At 33.7% G+C, this 21,149-nt stretch overlaps 1 protein-coding gene across 5 annotated transcripts in view; it reads right to left on the bottom strand.

The window, feature by feature from the left end:
* ATRNL1 (attractin like 1) overlaps positions 1–21,149 on the bottom strand; it is a 777,769-nt gene that overhangs the window by 544,727 nt on the left and 211,893 nt on the right. For all 5 annotated transcript variants that reach the window (XM_042908168.1, XM_042908169.1, XM_042908170.1 and 2 more), the window contains exon 20: positions 927–1,020. In XM_042908168.1, coding sequence (XP_042764102.1) covers positions 927–1,020 — 94 coding nt within the window. The remainder of the gene's footprint in view (positions 1–926; positions 1,021–21,149) is intronic.

The raw sequence follows: 21,149 nt of genomic DNA, 5'->3' as shown, positions 1-21,149 counted from the left end.
GTGGGTTCATGTCTAGTAAAACGGAAAAAGAAGAAAAGTATAAGAACAACTTGAAAGTCTTAAATGACTACAATTTTAATTAACAATGACAGATTCAAAAGAAAGGCAAAAAACATTTGATTGGAGTTATTTATTTCATAAGATATGGAGGAAAATTATAAAAATAAAATTCAAATTTGATATATGTGTTTTCCAAAAATTTAAGAGTATTTCTTTTTTTAGAAAGATACTAAAGACAGAGGCAGCTGGGTGGCTCATCAGTTAAACGTCCAACTTCAGCTCTGGTCATGATCTCACAGTCCATGAGTTTGAGCCCAACGTCAGGCTCTGTACTGACAGCTCAGAGTCTGGAACCTGCTTCAGATTCTGTGTCTCCCTCTCTCTCTGCCCCTCCCCCACTCACACTCTGTCTCTCAAAAATAAATAAATGTTAAAAAAAAAAAAAAAAAAAAGAAAGATACCAAAGGCAAACATATTCTATGGGTTCTATTTTAAAGGCTCTGAAAAAAGGCCATCTTAAAAGGCTTAATTTTGGGGGTGCCTGGGTGGTTCAGTTAGTTGAGCATCTGACTTCGTCCCAGGTCATGATCTCACAGCTTGTGAGTTCCAGCCCCGCATCAGGCTCTGTGCAGACAGCTCAGAGCCTGGAGCCTGCTTCGGATTCCATGTCTCCCTCTCTTTCTGCCCCTCCCCTGCTCACACTCTGTGTCTCTCAAAAAATAAACATTAAAAAAATTTAAAAGCTTTATTTTTCATGAGAATTGATAAAATGCAACTGAACTTAGTTGCATTAATAAATAAACTTAGTTTACAATAATATTGGCTGCTTAACTAGTGTAACACTAAACTTAAAAAAGAAAACCTAAACAGTTAGTTTACAGCAGAAATTCAATCCACAAAAGTTTTAAAAATTCATTTTTACTTACAATTGACACTGATCACCTTTTATTCCTTTAGTTGTGCAGAAACATTTTCCTGTGTGCATATGACAAATGTTGGCATGGCCACTGCATGTACAAGCTGTAAGTCAAAACAAAAATAACACTTAATATTCTCCCTCAAAAACTTGTATCACATTTCCGGGTATTATTTTTATCTTATTTTTATACTGTGTATTTTCTCCCTGCCACCCAAAAACTAGGGTTACCACATAAGTTATCTTTAACTAAAGGCAAGTAAATTCACTTATTTAAAAATTTTGTGAAACTCTTTAAAGTCTTTGGGGCATCCTGAAGTTTAGTATGGATACACATATTATTGTATTCTTCTTTTGGGTTCCTTTCCACTTCTGATTTGCTACATCTATTTGATGAAATGAATTTCAAAGAGTACAAGAGATTTGGAGTCAAACAGCTTGGCATTAAAATGTACATCTATAATCACCAGCTATGTGACCTTGGGCAATTTATTTAACTTCTCTATGCTTCAGTTGCTTCATCTGCAAAAAAAATGACAGTAATACTTAGTTCTTAATTGGATGTTATATGTAAGTGATGGATCACTAAATTCTACTATATATTATACAGTATACTATATGTTAACTAACTAGAATTTGTGATAAAAAATTGAAACAATAAGTAAATAAATAAATAAAAATACTTAGCTCTTAGTAGGGATGTGAAAATTAAATGAGATCATGTGTTTTTATTTTTATTTTTTTAATATGAAATTTATTGTCAAATTGATTTCCATAGAACACCCAGTGCTCATCCCAACAGGTGCCCTCCTTAATACCCATCACCCACCATCCCCTCCTTCCCATCCCCCATCAACCCTCAGTTTATTCTCAGTTTTTAAGAGTCTCTTATGGTTTGGCTCCCTCCCTCTCTAACTTTTTTTTTTCCTTCCCCTCCCCCCATGGTCTTCTGTTAAGTTTCTCAGGATCCACATGTGTTTTCAAATATCTAACACAAATCAAGCACCTAATATATGCAGCTATTACTTCTACTGCTATTATCACTGCCAATGATATAATAAAAATAGTTCTATACCATGTCAAAAAAGCATGCCTGTTTATTGCCCCCAAACCATCTTAATAAGCTTCTCAGATCATTCTCAGTTTTAGTATTCCAGAATATTAACTGAAACATTCCAGGGTGTAATAGTTACACAGTCAATTTGGCTCAGGTGAACTCATTTCATCTTACTCTGCATTCCTTATTAAAGAGTAGCATTCCCATTATTTGGAACACCAACTTCATATTTAATCGTGTCCAACATCCAATTGATTGGTAGGTTCTAGTTTCTGCATGCACAGTCCCTCTTGTATCTGATCCCTCCTTTTCCTTATGATAGCCACTAATTGGTAGTATACTATTGTCATTCACCTTCTCTTACTGACACCAATACAATCCCATATCTGGTCTTTCTACATGGGCTACAACTCATTGCCAATCCTGAAATATAGTCTAAAGAGACAAGGCCAACCAAGTCACTAGCCCTTTCAAAGACTTTCAATGAGAACTACGCTGTTCCTACACACCTCCATCTAGTTACATCACTCTCTTGATGAAAATGAAACAATGTAGTCTTTTCCTGATTCAGATATACATATATAAATCAGTTAATGAGTCACTGGTTTTGATCAAAGTATAAAATATTCTAGAACACTATGCACCTTTCTAATTGCTTATGATTATCTGCTTTCATGATTAATATAAAGTAAATACACCCAACCCTACCCTAGTTTTGGTACTAGGTAGATTTTTAAGACCTTGGGGTTGTTTTTGTTTTGTTGCTTGTTTTTTGCTAGAAGAGATTTCCACAGAAAAGGGTGATTGCTTCCTCTTAAAGAATATTTAAATAAATCAGCATAATTTTCCTTTAAGTTTGTAGAATTAACTATGGAAACACAACATGTGAGAATCACAAAAAATGAATGACAATGGGTAGTATTGCAAGGAATAAAGAAAACTATCAACAAGCAATAATGGGTCCCTAAGAAGTATTGATTACATCTAACTTCAGAAATAGTAAATGAATGTACCATGATATCTTAGTATTAAATTGCAGAGTTTCAAATTGTTTTATATCCAGAACTTTACTAAAAATAATGATACACATTAATATTTTAAAACTCAGATAAACCTTTTATTTACCCTTTATGGCAGAACTGGATAAGAGTTATGTTTGCAGAGTTTCTTAAAAGAATTATCATTGTATAGTAGCTTTAATAATTCCTGAGACCAAAAAAAAAATTGTGTTAAAGTACCTTTTAATGTAAGCTCATTTTGAGAGAATTCCCTTGTGGTTCTGTACTTCAGGCTAAAATGGCACAAATGTATTCTAAATTCAATTTTTTAAGATTTATACTTCATGACACTGTTGAAATTATTCTGTTGTCAGCATTTGAGGTTATCTTTTTATGCTGAATAAGCACCTATGAAACCATCATACGGTGGCCTTTTGTTTGGCAAATTTTATATGATGATGATTTTATAGCCTAGACATACACTAGAGGGACATTATGTGGTCACATGTTATTTCTCTTCCTCTACAGTATAAAGCTGAAATATCAACTTATAAGCAAAACTGAACAAGAAGAATAGAAAAAAAGGTGTGATATGGGTTATTCCAACAAGTTGTACATGAGGAATATACTTTGAAACATGAAACTGAAAAGCAGTAGTCATTGGAAGTACTTGTTGCAAAGTCAGTTTATGTGCCTGAGTAACTTTCATAGTTATATCGTTACTATCTGTGGAATACCTATAGTAAGAATTTATGGAAGTTTGGAAATAATGCCCATTTAATATCCTTTGTATATTTCCAGCATATTATACTTGATTTTTAGTAGAGATGCTATATATTAGATTTTAAAGTAGTAAGAATTCTGGCAAAGGCAAACGTTCAAATAGCTAACCTAAAGTTCTATTCTTCAAACTTACATTTTTATTTACAACAACAAACTTATGTATGAAAAGGGAAAGCAGAATATAGTGGTTTCTTTTTGATATAAACATGAAATGTTGATACCAATAATACCTTAGCAATCTGATTTTCTCACTAAAAATGCAAGAATTACAACTTTGCCATGTACCTGTTGTTGAGACAGTGTGATCAGTGTGATTTTTTTTTTTTTTACTGAAATAATGAAAGGTCTCATTTTTTAAGTTTTTTTATGTTTATTTATTTTTGAGAGAGAGACAGAGCATGAGCAGGGAAGGGGCAGACAGCGAGAGAGACACAGATTCCGAAGCAGGCTCTAGGCTCTGAGCTGTCAGCACAGAGCCCGACGCAGGGCTTGAACTCATGGACTGCGAGATCATGACCTGAGCCGAAGTTGGACACTTAACCAACTGAGCCACGCAGGTGCCCCTAGATAGATCTCATAATTAAAAACAGACCATCTAACTTAGAGAAATTACTTTGTTTAGTTAGGATATTTGACATCTGTACTTGCCTAAATAAAAAGTTGTAAAACTCAGTTATTTAGTCCTAGATCCAATATTTACTAAATGCTCTTGGGTGTAAGGCATTGCTCTAGAACTGTAATTGGATGGGAAACAAGAATCTAGAACTAAGTAACTGGAACCTTCAGGCAAATGGCACTGTATCAAGGATTTCAGTTATAGATTGGAAAGTCATAAAGTGCCAGGCTGTAAGATTTTTATTTTATATTCCAAAGCTAACATTTTCAAAAATGGAAAGAGAAATGCTAACATCTATTCTAACTGTATCCCTGAGGCCCATTTCCAATTCTGTATGGGCCATAAGCTAAGACTGTGTTTTACATTTTTAAAAGATTATGACGAGAAGAAGGTGAAGGTGGCGATAAAGGAGGGAAGGAGGAGGCGAAGGAGGAGGCAGCAACAGCAGCAACCGTATCTGGTCTACAAAAAATCAAATTTACTATTTAACACTTTAGAGAGAGAAAAAAAAGCCAATCCCTAATCTGTACAGTCTGGACTCACATAATTTGTCAGTTTTCCCGAAACCACATTTAAAACCACTTGTTTTTGTTTTCCTAATAGAAGAGAACCCTCTCCCATTTAAAACAATTAAAATTTTTCACCAAAATGAATTTTAACTCAACTCTTCTGGAATTGCATTCTCAATACCCTGTGTTTAGTTTTATAAAAGAGTAATTTTAGTCTTGTTTCATTTTCTTTGATAAAAGAAAATGAGTCATACTTTATTTTCTTACTCTAGCCGGCTATATTTCTTGACCATTGCTAATGACTGCTTAAAGTATTTAAACCCTTTGTAATTGATTTCTTATATTTTATTTATTTAATCTAGTTTTTATTCAACTAAAAAATGAACAAATGGGCTATAAATGAGGCAAGAATGACACATTAGAACATATTCACAAAGCAAACATGAATATCAAAAGAAATACCAGTTTTGTTCCCTCATTGTCCTACCACCAAAAATTACTACTTGCCTCAAGTTCAAATTCTTAAATTCCAATTGACTGAATTTTTTAAAAATATCTCTTTTGGGGGGTGCCTGCACGGCTTAGTTAAGTGTCTGACTCTTGGTTTCGGCTCAGGTCAAGATTTCATGGTTTCATGGGTTTGAGCCCCGCATCAGGCTCTGTACTAACAGTGTGGAGCCTACTTGGGATTCTCCCTCTCTCCCTCTCTCTGCCCCTCTCTTATTCACACTGTCTCTCTCTCAAAAGTGATTAAAAAAATTTTTTTAAATATATCTTTTTGAATCTGTATTGTTTTCAATGAAGTTACTTTAAAAGATGCTTTGAATACTTATTAATTGATGAATCACATAATCTGAAAAAACATTAAGTATTCATTATGTTATAAATATAAAACATGAAGTAGGTTAATAACAATACCAATATTTTGTATCTATACATGACTATATATTTCTGAGGTACTTTCACACATATTAATTACCTCTTTAATCTTTCACCATTCATGTTATTATACACATTTGACATAGGAACGGCTTCAAAGAAAAAACAAAACAAGCAAACAAACAAAAACATAGCCATGCTTATACATCAGTAAGTACCAAAGTTAAGAATTATATTCTGGGATTCCTTAAACTTCTTATCAGAAAATATATGTTTGTGTGTGATGAATTTATGTACATATAGACAACATGTAGCCTACTGACCACATATGTTGTTAATTTCAAATATGATTTACAATGTACTTTTTAAAGTTCAAAAGCTTAAATCACTATATTGTACACTTGAAACTTATTTAATACTGTAAGATAACTGTACTTAAAATAAAATAAAATGTAATAGAAATAAAAAGTGTTTAAAGCTGAAACTAACCGCACATATTTTACACACACAAACCAACCGTCACACAATCAATAATTGCCTGTGCAGTAAATACACACTAAAACTATTAGTTTTACAAGGTTGACTCATCATTTGCAGATTCATTAGTATACATATTAATAAATCTAAAGAGAAAAAAAAATTGTCACTCTAGACACTAAAAATTCTGACAAAAATAAATGTTCATTCCTGATAGAATATTAAAGAAAACAGGAACGAGATGATACTTCTTAGGTAACTATATACACCTACAGACATTATATACAAAAATAACGAATATCTTGCTTAATAAGGAAACAATGGAAGCATTTTTTCTGCTAAGAACAGGAACAAAGCAAGACTACCCAGTAACTCTTTTACTACTAATATTGTACTAGAGATATTAGCCAGTGTAATTATACAAGAAAAATTAATTGATACTTAAGAACTAGAAAGAAAAAGTTAAACTATCTCCACCTGGAAATGATACAGTATCAATCCCAGAGAAGCAGTAGTAACACAAACTAAAACATTAAACAATCCAGTAAGGTAACATAATTAAGTAACATACTGAAATCAATAACCTTCTAATAATAAAAAACAGGTAACAGATAGAAAATTAGTTTATAATTGGAATGAAGAAGACAAAATATTTGGGAATAAATTTTAAAAAAATATATGCAAAATCCATTGTAGGCATAAAAGTAGTTGTGAATAAATAAAAAAAAAATTGTTGCTCTTGAAAAAAAAAAAGCAACCAACATCACAAAGATGTCAGTTCTGTTTGAATTAATTCATGAATCTTACATCTCAATAAAAATACCACATTTTGATGGGAATTAATTGATAATAATCATCATATAAAAAATAAACATGCGAGAATAGCCAGGAAAACACTAAAAAAGCTTAAAAAAAAAAAAACCAGCCTACTAGACATTAAAACATTTATAAGCTCTCTATAATTAAAACACTGAGATAATGGCACATCAATGGAGAAACAGCTCAGCAGAGTACAGTAGAAAATCCATAAATAGAACCAAATACATATGAAACTTTAGTATATAAAAAGTGTGTATATTAAATCATGGATCAAAATGATTTTTTTTAAATAAATGTCACTGGGACAATGGATAGAAAAAGGTTACATTATATTTTTTAATTTTTAAAATTTATTTATTAATTTTGAGAGAGAGAGAGCACAAGCAGGGGAAAGGCAGAGACCGAGGGAGAGAAAACCCCAAGCAGGCTCCGCGCTGTCGACATGGAGCCACAAGGGACAAACCGTGAGATTATGACCTGAGCTGAAATCAAGAGTCGGTAGCTTAACTGACTGAGCCACCCCAGGCACCCCCAAAAAAAGGTAACCTTAGATCCATACTTCACACCATACACAAAATTAAACTCCAAAAGCATCAGTGACCTAAATGTAAAAAAGTAAAACTATACAAGTAAGCCAAGAATATACAGGTAACTTAGATAACTAGGATGTAAAAAAAAAAGTATTCTAACTCTAATTCTAAGAGTGATAATTTTGGGGCACCTGGGTGGCTCAGTCGGTTGAGCATCCAACTTCAGCTCAGGTCATGATCTCAAGGTTTATGGGTTTGAGCCCCATGTCAGGCTCTGTGCTGACAGCTTGGAGCCTGGAGCTTGCTTCAGATGCTGTGTCTCCCTCTCTCTCTGTGCCCCTTCCCCACTTGGGTTCTCTCTCTCTCTCTCTCTAAAATAAACATTCAAAACAACATTAAAATAAAATAAGTGATAATTTTGATGACATTATAATATAAAGACTTCAGCATGGCAAAATAAATAATAATCACCATAAGCAAGGTCAAAAGACGGACCAACTTAGAGAAAATTATTCAACAGATAGATAATATTCCTAATAAGTAAAGAACTCTTGTCAAATTGAGGAAAAAATATGAAAATATCCCCAAATAGAATTGAACAAATACACAGACAATTAACATAAAATATAAAAATGGTCCTTAGATACATAAAGAGAAGTTTAACTTCACCCATAAGAGAACTAAAAATTAAAACACTCATTTACTAATTTTCACCTATCAGACAAAAGTTGAAAAGTATAAAAATATATTCTGTTCACAAATCTATGTGGAAATAGGTACTCTTATACACTGCTAGTGGGAATGCAGACTGGTACAATCATTGCTAGCAACACTGTGTATGTTTTTATCTCTTAACTTAGCATGCTCCCTTTGAGGAATTTATCCTGATGAAACACCTCTTATAGTACAGAAATATCTATGCACACAAAAGTTTCCGCTACCATTACTGACATTTGAAATTATTGGAATTCGCCTAAATATTCAGAGTTAGGAGAATAGTTGAATAAAATGTGGTATATTCTCAAAATGCAGTACTAGGTAGCTATAAAAAGAATGAGGAAGATCTCTGTAAGTAACATGGAATGATTTCCAAAGTATGTTATTATATGACAAAAAAAGTACAATAGACATGTTACCCTTTGTGTAAAAAAATAAGAAAATGTGCATGTTTCTGCATATTTAATTTAAAAAACATAGGGAGGATAAACCAGAGAATGGTTTGAGACAGGTTGTTTACAAGGCATGAATAAGAATGTCATGGAAAGAATTGGGGGGGGGGAGGAGGTAGGGAGGAAAATGACTTTTTGTACATTCCTGACTTTGGGGACCATGTAAATGTTTCACATACTCAAAAAAGAAAATAACATCAATGATACTGATGGGGTCCAGGTGGCCCTAAAGCTAACTAAACACAGATATAAATGAATGACCCTTACTCAGATGACTAACAACCACACTGAAGGAGGGAAAAAGAATGAACACAAGTACTTTTTTTTTTTAACATTTACTTGTTTTTGTGACAGAGAGCACACATTGCAGGGGAGGGGCAGAAAAAGAAGGGACAGAGGATCTGAAGCAAGGCTCCACACTGACAGTAGTGAGCCGCTTCAGGGCTCAAACCCACAAACTGTGATATTATGACCTGAGTTGAAGTCGGACACTCAATAGCCTGAGCCACCAGGTGCCCCAAACACAAGTAATTTTTAAACACAGTTAGAGATTATATGTCCTCACACTGGAGACAAAATAAATGAATAAATGCTAACCTCCAATTAATATTCTTCCTTTTCACAGAGGTATGGGTTACAACTCTGGAAATACCTTCTGTACATTCTAAGACTGAAGAAATTAAAAAATATATGCTGTGGATAATGAAAGTTGGATTAAAAATTTGGAAAGTAGGAAGAATAGAATGAACCCTGTAGTTAAGGGACAGAAAATTAGGTATTAGCGTAAACTCATGGATTTTAATATAAAATACAAATAGAGGTAAAAATGTGTACCAGTGTGTGTAGTTATGTCTAAGAATATATATATGTCTATGGGTAGACACACATATATGCACGTATGTACACAGATATTTATTCTCTAGCTCTGTCTGTTGAGATGATCCAAAAATAAAGATGTCTTTGTAGCAAAGAGCCCACTAACAGAAACAGGGCAGCTTAAGAAATGCCAGTTGCGGGGCGCCTGGGTGGCTCAGTCGGTTAAGCGTCCGACTTCAGCTCAGGTCATGATCTCACGGTCCGTGAGTTCAAGCCCCGCATCGGGCTCTGTGCTGACAGCTCAGAGCCTGGAGCCTGTTTCGGATTCTGTGTCTCCCTCTCTCTCTGACCCTCCCCCGTTCATGCTCTGTCTCTCTCTGTCTCAAAAATAAATAAATGTTAAAAAAAAAAATTAAAAAAAAAAAAAAAAAAAAAAGAAATGCCAGTTGCCAGTCAGGGCAGGAATATTACAAGACCTAAAACACAAGAAAATGCTCAAAGAATGATAAAGTGTTCACTGATAGATATATGAAAAATAGATAATGATACAAAGAGATAGATCATAGATAGATACATAGATAAGATATACAAACTAAAGAAGAGAAAGCTTTTCACTGTAAAATCAAGCCAAATAGTCAGTACAGAAAACTGATGAATGAGAAAATCATTTGGTAAAAATCATAAAACTAGTAGGTCAAAGTTTAAAAACTAATACAATACTCACAGTCTCCAAGTATCTCCCAAAAGATAGTTTTTTTCATGACAGGACAAAAAGGTAACTTTACAGTGCATAAATCTAGCAGACAACACTTTATCCAAACGTTCATACTGAACATTACCATTAACGGAACGATGATAGCATGTGGCTCAATATGGTGAAAACAATTTAGCATAACTTCAGTGGTATTCCTGCCCAAAGTGTGTAATCAGAATATAATCATAAAGACATGTCAAACAAAGCCATAGCACATTCTATATACACACACACTACTAGGCTGTATTCCTAAACAATGTCAACATCACTAGATAAAAAGAAAGGCTCAAAAAATGTTCCAGATTCAAGAAGTGTAAAGAGACATATAAATGAATACAACCAGTAATCTTGGATTTTCTTTTTCTCTAAAGAACAATGCTCGGGGCGCCTGGGTGGCTCAATCGGTTAAGCGTCCGACTTCGGCTCAGGTCATGATCTCGCGGTCCGTGAGTTCGAGCCCCGCATCGGGCTCTGTGCTGACAGAGCCTGGAGCCTGTTTCAGATTCTGTGTCTCCCTCTCTCTCTGGCCCGCCCCTGTTCATGCTCTGTCTCTCTCTGTCTCAAAAATAAATAGACGTTAAAAAAAAAAAAAAAGAACAATGCTGGGACAAATGGTGGAAACTAAGTAAGGTCTACATTTAATAACAATATGCACCAATGTTCATTTCCTGATTTCTGTAACTATAAGGTTACAGAATTTCTAGTTTTTAGAAAATATCACTAAAGTATTTAAGGGATAAAGGCCTATCAAGTCTTCAATGATTAACTGAGACACCAAGAAGAGGGAAGAGACTGTGTATTTACTTGCAACTTTTGTATTAAATTATGTCAAAACAAAAAAAGTTAAATAGACCTTTTCAATTTTGAAAAGATTAAACATTTATACACCTCCCAAAAATAAAATACAGGCTTATGCTTTTGACCTGTAGGTAAATAACAACATTATGTTTAATAACTTTGAGGTGTTCTTGTTTCTCTACAAGTTATTAAGGGTTTTGTTTTGTTTTGTTTTGTTTCCATTTTGAGAAGGGATGCTGTTAGCAATATGTGAAATAAGCAATTTCATTTCTCAAGAAAACACTAGACCTTACCATTTCAAGAAAAAAAAATCTTCCTCTGTGGATAATTCCCCAAATGTCTTCTATTACCGATAATATACCCAAATGCTTTCTTTTAATGAATGAAAGAACTAGCTGTTGACAGATAGAAGAATATGAAAAATATACTTTTAAAATACAAATTATATGATAAAGTGAAATAGATAATATTTGGAAGTTAGCTGCTAACATTTAAAGGACAATACATTCTGTTAAAATGACCCGAAAATTAATACATCAGTGAGGAGAAATGTGGTCGGTAAGTTTGAAAAGTGAAACACAGAGATTCTATTTATCTTTTCTAGAAAAACTAGAAATAGAAGAAAATTATATAAATTGCACTTTCTTCCTTATCTAAACTTTATATAACTTCTTTTTTCAGTACTTAACAAAAAAACTTATATATAAAATATTGACTTACTGCTCAATAAGTTATGAGTAAAGAATAAAACATCATCTATAATTATTAAAACCAATCTTCATTCCCAGCAAAATAAAATATACATGTGGGACCAAAATTGCTTCACTGTTCCCTCTATTAATGAAAAACAAAAGAGCTTTCTTTTTTTTTTTTAAGTTTATTTATTTTTGAGAGAGAGACGGAGTGTGAGTGGGGGAGGCACAGAGACAGACAGACAGACAGACAGACAGAAAGACAGACTCTAAAGCAGGCTCCAAGCTCTGAGCTGTCAGCACAGAGCCCAACGCAGGGCTCGAACTCACGGACTGCAAGATCATGATCTGAGATGAAGTCAGACACTTAACCAACTGAGCCACCCAGGCATCTCTATAGCTTTCTTTCTTTTTTTTTTTTTAAAGAAAAATCAGCTTGCAAATAACAGTAAGCTACTTTTTTACCTCTTGCTCTAATGAAAATATTGGTTGAAACTAGAAAGTTACTTAGCTAGGAAATTTGAATTATTTTTCTTATAGATTATGTGCAAATGAGTAAAACAGAAAACACAAATATTGTATTTTCCTAGTAACACTCATATAACAAAATGCTAACTATAAACCAAGCACAGTACTACCATCTATGGAATGAGGATACAAACACAATATAAAAAATTAAAAACATATAAGACAAACTTTTCTCAAGTCTGCATACTACTTAGAAAAACAAGTAAACAATGACTTACAAAAACACTGATGTCTATCACCATGGAGGTACCAACACTGCCTGAAGCTAGGAGAAATATTACAAAACATTTTCAGGCTGAAATTTCCAGAGATGAGATCTGGAAAATGACTTGGGGAGTTCAGAGGTACAGCAATGTCCAGGGAAGTAAACGTAGCTCAAATGGGTAAAAAGCTGGGTTTGAATGAACGAGTGGCTGGGCCTGAGGTAAAAAGGTACAATATTATGAATGTCCTGGCCATAAAATAAAAGAATAATCAAAAGAGGGGCACCTGAGTGGCTCAGTCAGCTAAACATCCAACTCTTGATTTTAGCTCAGGTCATGATCTCAGGATTCCTGGGTTTGAGCCCTGCTTGGGGCTCTGGCCTGACAGCACAGAGCCTGCTCATGATTCTCTCTCCCCCTTTCTCTCTGCCCCTCCCCTGCTCGCTCTCTCTCTCTCTCTCTCTCTCTCAAATAAATAAATAAATAAATAAGAAAAGAATAATTAAAAGAAAGAGAGGCTGATCTGTTGGGAAACTATTAGAATAGCCTAGGCTAAAATACAGACACAACTGGATATTACTGTGGCTTTGAAATGGATAAGACTTGACCACTGATTATAGCTAAGATTCAACAAGATATGAGAGCATACAGGTTTGGAGTAGAAGAATGAGGTAGTTCACATTTGAATTCTGGTTCTAGCACCTGTAGGCATAACCTTTAACATGGTACTTAGGCCTATATTCTTGGTCTACTCACCTGAAAAATGAATATAATAGTATATACTTTATAAAATGCTTAGGATGAAACATAAAAATTTAGGCAAAGTTCCTAGCAATATTTCTGGCATAAATAAACTATTAACTATTAGTTATATATATTATGGACTATTATTATATATTTATTAATAGATTATTATACATTATAATTTATTAATACATTTATTGTATTAACTATTATATACTTTTAACGTAATGCTTGGAGTTTAACTGACAAAGAAAATTTTAGTGTCATTAACTAAAATGTGGAAATACAGAAAAAGAGAAGTAAAGATGTGAGGGAATATGAGAAACAAGATAGAATGTGAAACAAGAAAAATTATTTTAGGGCACAGCATAAAAGGCATTGTAAGTCTTACTAAGTAGTTTTTAATTTATTTCTCACTTTGTATGCAATGAAAGATTTATGAAATGGTAATAAAATTACTGAACGTTCTTAGGAAGAAAATTATGTCTTCGCTTCCCTTCTTATAAAGGAAATATAAAGGTAGATTACAAATGGAGACATTGTACAGAGGGTATAGAAATTGTAGACAGGTTATTCATTCATTCATTCATTCAGCAAACATTTAATAAGAAGTTATTCCATTTCAGCTAACCTGTAACTTCCAACAGCAAAAGAAGAGAGGAATCGTGTGGGCCTAATGGGTATTATCAACAAGTAAGATGGGGATGAAGGGAGAAGAGTTTTAAACAACAAAGTCACTGAATTCAGTTTTTTGAATGAATTAATATGAACAGTAGTGGCCTTGTACACAACGTTTAACAGGAAACCAAAAAACACGTTAAAATTGTTTATTAACATAAATACACAATAAAATGTTTATATACTTCTTTAAATCCTAAAAATACAGATTATTATTCTTATAAAATCAGTAGATGAGCCCACAGAGAAAAAGCAAGATAAAAGGTATAGATAAAATTATTTGCAATTAAGAGAAAAGCAAATATTTGCATCCATATTCTATGGTATATAAAAATGGACCTTGAGAGAAAAGGTGTGCCTTGTTAATAGTATATTAGAAGGATTTTAATATGGTTATGAAATACTTACAGAAAATACTTATGCTGATGCTTTCCTACACCTGTTCTAGGCATTTCTAATATATAATTAACTTGTCCACCATCACTAACTAGTGTTTGTGCATTATCTGAGCAATGAAAAAGTATGTATCCAAATTGGCATTTAGTATAATTTTGCTTTTTAACACATCCATAAAAATCAGAATAAAACCAAATACATGCTTAGAGTTTCTTAGAGTAACCTCTAATTTTCTAGAGTATACTAAATAAATGGTTGGCGTTTCAGAATAGGAGGAATACGCTCCATTTTAAATCTACCTTTTAGTGTTCACCCTAGGCCTGCCATTTGAAGCAAGTAAGAATTCCTTAACATTTGTATGATAGTATAAGGGCCATTTTTACTGTTAAATTAAATTATGATATCTAACATCACTTTTTAAACAACCAAAGAGTACCAGGTCCTCATAACACAAAATCTCATGCTTGAAAAGGGGGCTAAGGATTACATCGCATGAAATTAAAGAGAAATATTATACACTTAAAATAAAATAATGGCTTCTACCTAGTCGCAAATAGATAAGTGTTGTACTTGTAAATTTAAAATCATTCAGTAGTTTTTAAAATTCCATGAGATACATTAGTGATACATTAGTGATACATTAGTGATACATTCGTGCTAATGAAAAGAAAGCATGCAAGTGACACACTTCATTGCTAAAAACATGTAACTAGAGGTGGAAATATTCTATATCATCAGGCCTAGAACCTTAAATAACACTACCAAATGCCAGAAGTTGGCATGAAGATTAAGTATAAGTTAGGATAGGTGGAAAGTAGAAGTTTGTGCCAATAAAAAATAGGAAAGGAGATCTTGAGGAAACAAGGTACAAAAGTAAGCCAAGCAAAGTTCCTCAACACTCAAAAGTTCAGTGACTATGTTTCCAGCAGTTTCATGAGGCTCAGCCCACAGACATCTATTGGAAAAGGCATCTGGGGCACCTGGGTGGCTCAGTCTGTTGGATATGTGATTCTTGACTTCGGCTCAGGTCATGATCTCATGATTCATGAGATTCAGCTTCGTGTCTGGCTCTGTGCTGACAGCACGGAGCCTGCTTGGGACTCTCTCTCTCTGCCCCTCCTCTGCCCTGCACCTGTTCATGCAGTAGCACACACACGCATGTGTTCTCTTTCATTCTCTCTCCCTCTCTCTCTCTCTCTCTCTCTCTCTCTCTCTCTCTCTCTCTCCCCCCTTCCCTCCCTCTCTCAAGTAAATAAACTTTAAAGAAAAGGCATCTAACAGAAGGAAGTAGTAAGCTGCACCTTCTACTAACCCACAATCAAGGTCATTCTGAAATTACCTGACTTAATGTCGGGTCTAACTACTTTTCATGTACTCAGTTCTTGCCCTTTTGATTCCTTTTATGAGGATAGATAAAAAGAGCTCAGAATGATGAAGTAGATAAAAGATGATGAAGTAGATAAAAGAGTTATGAGTATTTGAAGTTAGAGGAAAACTTTGACCAGAAAAACAAAACATTTCAAAATAATTAGTAGAGAAAGAAGACAAACTAGCTAAAATATTGTAGAAGCTATGAAATAAAGGTTCTTTTTAATCATTCAATTTAAACAGGTAGCTCCACATAATTTAAAAAGCCTTTCTTGGTTTTCTTAATGTGTTTAAAGTTATCTAAAAAACGTTATTCTGAAAAAAATATTTAAAAAAATTTTTAATGTTTATTTATTTTTGAGACAGAGAAAGAGTGTGAGGGGGTAAGGGGCAGACAGAGGGAGACACAGAATCTGAAGCAGGCTCCAGGCTCCGAGCTGTCAGCACAGAGCCCGACACGGGGCTTGAACTCACAAAGCATGAGATCATGACCTGAGCTGAAGTCGGATACCCAACTGACTGAGCCAGCCAGGTGCCCCACTGAAGAAAATATTTAATCAAAGTAAAACCTCATACCTATACCATATACTAAATATCTACATCTAATTATATAATTATTCATTTAATGACCTCTCTTTGGGATATTTAAGTCTCAGGTTGGCCTTTATAATCATGTATACTAAGAAAATACAAGTTTTGACTTTTTTGTGTCAAAATAATTAACAGAAATAAGATTTACATGTCAAGCGATTTTCATTTATCTGCAGTTTTAGATTATTCAGGTCAATGTTCCCAGTTTGAGAGTATTAAACTTCTTACACTTATTTCAAGAAACGCTCAAGTTCATTTGGTTATAAACTTTCAGCTCCTATAAACACCTGTAATATGTGAGAAGGGTTTGAAATTAAAAAATCTCCCATCATACTCAAAAGAAAGAAGAGTTCATTCATATTCCTTTTTACTACCCTCTAGGCTCAGAGGATAGTTGTGTCATAATCCAGTGTATTTATTGAAATATTATATACTTCTGTAACAGTCAGTTATGGGCAGATATCCACAATCTATCACAAAGAAAAACATAAGTTGTATTCATAAGAAACAAAGGTAAAAATAGAACTGTCACTATGTTGACAGACTCTTTTTTTTCCAAAATTGGAAAATAATAAGAGTTTCTTTATCACTATAAAAATAAAAACATATGTAGGAAGAAAAATAAATCAGCAGTGTTTATTATTCAAAAGCCTATGAAAAGAACAACAAAATGAACTAAAAGACATAATTTAATAAATATTAGACTTTGCCAAAACCAATTATGAATGCAATGATAAATAATCTTATTGATAATACCAACTAATTCCATTAAACATCCTGCAAAAAATTAACCAAAAACAGTAAAAGCTAGATGAAGAAAACTCTTGATCATACATGACTGCAACTTTTAAAATGCTTACATTTCATGACTTGGAGAGAATTTTTTGTTCTTATAATACATCTTTTTATGAATACTCAAAACAAGTACACATAAATATTTTAAAACATTTTAGGGATTGACAGCATTATAGTTCAGTTGTCTCACATTGAGAACAAGGTATAATGAAAGCATGCAACTAATGATAAAACACGTAACACTGAAATTTATAAACTGAACTCAGCTCCAAAGGGCCTACCCAGATCCTTCTTACAGAATTAGTCTTTTTCTCCCTGTTTCTATCATTCAAACTCTTCATAACACTATTATAGCACCCACACGATGTATAGAAATTTAAGTCCTAACACAGGGTTTTGCATATAGTTAAGTACTCAATAATAGTATGTGAATTCAGGGGTAATCCCTCATTGGAAATTCAGTGTGTTAAGTGTTGAGCCATTGTAGTATACTAAGCCACCCTATTCAATGAAGCATTCACTTATTTTCATTTACTAAAATTCATGAGTCAGATTGGAGATTATATGACAAAAATAATACTGTTCCAAAAGTCTAAACTATACATTCTTCTTAACATACTTAAGCCTACTGGTGTTATCAACTGTAATAGTAAGAATAATAGTAACAATTGCAATAATAGCATTCTAGAGTTAACATTTGCCAGAAACACATATTATATCCTATGTAAAGTATCTCATTTAAGCCTCACAATAAATTAAATTAGTCACACTATTTTTAGGTGAAGAAACTGAGACAATAAGAGGTTAAATAATTATCCAAGATACAGTGGCATTGCCTGGATATGGACCCAAGTAGTAGGATTCCAAAGCCCAAGCTCTTTACAATATTACACACTTCCATAGTTACAAAGACTGATAGATGATAGATAAATGATAGATAGATCACACACACATACACACATACAAACATACATAGATGAAAGGAAAGAAAGAAGGATGGAAGTAAATGGCAGGCAGCCCTAGAGCAAATTTGCATCAGAGAATCTTCCTGGACATCCATGAGAAACAAAGTAATTTTAATAAACCATTTTTAAAGTGTTTTGGTTTATTTCAAGCTTTTAATTTCCATTTAGTTAACATAGTTAACATAGAGAGTAATAGTACTTTCAGAAGTAGAATAAAGCGATTCGTCACTTACATATGATACCGAGTGCTCATCCCAACAAATGCCCTCCCTAACACCCACCACCCATTTAGCCCATCCCCCACCCAGCTCCCCTCCAGTAACCCTCAGTTTGTTCTCTATAGTTAAGAGTCTTTATTATGGTCTGCCTCTCTATTTCCTTTTTTATCCCTATGTACGTCTGTTCCATTTCTTAAATTTCACATATGAGTGAAATCATATGGTATTTGTGTCTTTCTCTGATTTATCTCACTTATCATAGTTCTCTCTAGCTCCATCCATGTTGTTACAAATGGCAAGATTTCATCCTCTTTTTGAAATTTTTTAATGTTTATTTATTTTTGAGAGAGAGAATGAGGGAGGAAGGGGCAGAGAGAAAGGGAGACACAGAACCAAAGCAGGCTCCAGGCTCTGAGCTGTCAGCACAGAGCCCGACGCGGGGCTCAAACTCACAAATCCCAAGATCATGACCTGAGCCGAAGTCGGGCGCTTAACCAGCTGAGCCATCCAGGTCTTCCAAGATGTCATCATTTTGATGACTGAGTAATATTCCATTGTGCATACACACCACCTCTTCTTTATCCACTCATCAGTCAATGGACGTTTGGGTTCTTTCCCTACCTTCACTATTGTTGATAATGCTTCTGTAAACATCAGGGTGCATGTGTCCCTTTGAATCAGTATTTTTGTATCCTCTGGGTAAATACCTAGTAGTGTAATTGCTGGATTGTAGCGTAGTTCTACTTTTAACTTTTTGAGGCAACTCCATACTGTTCTCCAGAGTGGCTGCACCAGTTTGCATTCCCATCAGCAGTGCAAGAGGGTTCCCCTTCATCCACATCCTCACCAACACCTGTCGTTTCTCGTGTTGTTAATGTCGGCCATTCTGACCAGTATTAATAAAACCACTTTGAAGAGTTAATTATAATAAAAGAATAGCTATAAATGTGCCATAGGCTAAGAGCAATCTGAGGAAAATCTACAAGTGCATTTATATAATATTGGCAACAATGTTAAATTGACTTTAGTAGACTGAATTTAAAAAATAATATCTGAATCTGCAGTACTTCTAAAGCCTTACCATTCAAACATAAATCTACTTCCTTCTTTCTCTTAATGTCATCAGAACTTTGAATTTTAATAAATGCATCTACTAATGAAAAATGAACTTTTTCAATAAGGTGAATAGAGAAATAGCAATAAATTTACACTTCCCATTTTTTTATAAATTGATTTTAGCCATGGCTGCATTAAAAATAATTCACCAGATGTGACATATTGTTGATTTAGTTTGATAGCTAATGTGGCCCTAAAAAATAAAAATGACTTTCATATATTACATCACCATAGAGAAGTCATAGACAGCAAAATATTATCTTGCCAACTTTAAGAAACAAGGAAACTATAAGGAATTATTTACAGCTTCATAAACTATCAAAGAATGTGCAATAGTGAATAAGATAGGCATTTATCTTTCATTCCCTTTAATTTTCCATTGCATTGTGCCTCAGCTTGCCAGATGTGTAATGTCAGTAACGAAAATTAACACAGAATAACTGAACTTAGTCTTAAACCTAGCACAGAAGTATCATCCCCAAAGGGGAACATACTTGTAAAAGCACTTAGGCCTACTGGAGTGATAAAACTTGCCATTCTAATTTAAAATATTTTGTAGCTAATATAGTTATTCAAATGCTCCTTTTGCCTATGTTGGCAAAAAACTAATACTTTGGTAATCCTCATGACATTGCATGGGCCAATGAATTCTTCGAAATGCACCCAAAACACAAGCAACAAAAAAATAAATATATAAACTGGACTTCATCAAAATTGAAAACTTTTGTGTTCCAGAGGACAGTATAAAGAAAGTACAAAGACAACCCGCTGAATGGAAGAACATATTTGCAAATCATGTATCTGATAAGGGCTTCATATCTAGAATATACAAAAAACCTTTATAATTCAATGACAACATCAAACAACCCAAATAAAAAAGGGCAAAGGACTTGAACAGACATTTCTTCAAAGCTACAGAAATGGCCTATAAGCACATGAAAAGACACAGGATTTTGAACAAGTATTTGTACACCTATGTTCATCCCAGCATTCAGCACAATACCAAAGGGTGGAAGCAACTCAGGGGTCCATCAGTGGATGAAGGGATAAACAAAATGCATGTATGCGCACAATAGAGTATCCTTAGGCCTTGAGGAGAGAGGATATTGTGACACATGCGACAACATGGAATACTGTGGATGCCACGTGTTTCAAACTACCTACAGCACTCAAATCCATAGTGACAAAAAGTAAAATGGTGCCAAAAGCTGGGGTGAGGGTAATGCAGAATTATTATTTAATAATTATAGAGTTTGCATTTTGCAAGATGAAAAAAGTTCTGGAATTGGATGGTAATGACTCTCTTAAAACAATATAAATGCACTTATTGCCTCTGTGCTACAAACACAAAAATAGTAAAATGGTAAATCTTATGTTATGTATATTTTACCACAATTTAAAAAATAAATTGTTCTTAAATGGGCAAAGGACTGGAATAGAAATTTTCCAGAGAAAATCTACAATGACTATCAACCACATGAAAAGATACTTAACATCACTAGTCATTAAGGAAATGCAAATCAAAACTATAAAGGGATATCATTTCATACCTACTAGAAGGATCAAATTTTTTTTAAAATATGGAAAATAACAAGTGTTGGCATGGATGTGTAGAAATTGGAATCTTTGACATTTCTGGTGAAAATACAGAATGATGCAGCCACTATGGAAAACAACTTGAACAATTGGGCACTTTTACAAAAAGTTAAACATAGAATTACCACATGACCCCAC

This window comes from Panthera leo, chromosome D2, assembly GCF_018350215.1.
Source record: "Panthera leo isolate Ple1 chromosome D2, P.leo_Ple1_pat1.1, whole genome shotgun sequence".
NCBI classification, from domain to species: Eukaryota; Metazoa; Chordata; class Mammalia; order Carnivora; family Felidae; genus Panthera; species Panthera leo.
The sequence above is the reverse complement of the archived record's forward strand: the minus strand, read 5'-3'. Positions and strand labels throughout refer to the sequence as shown.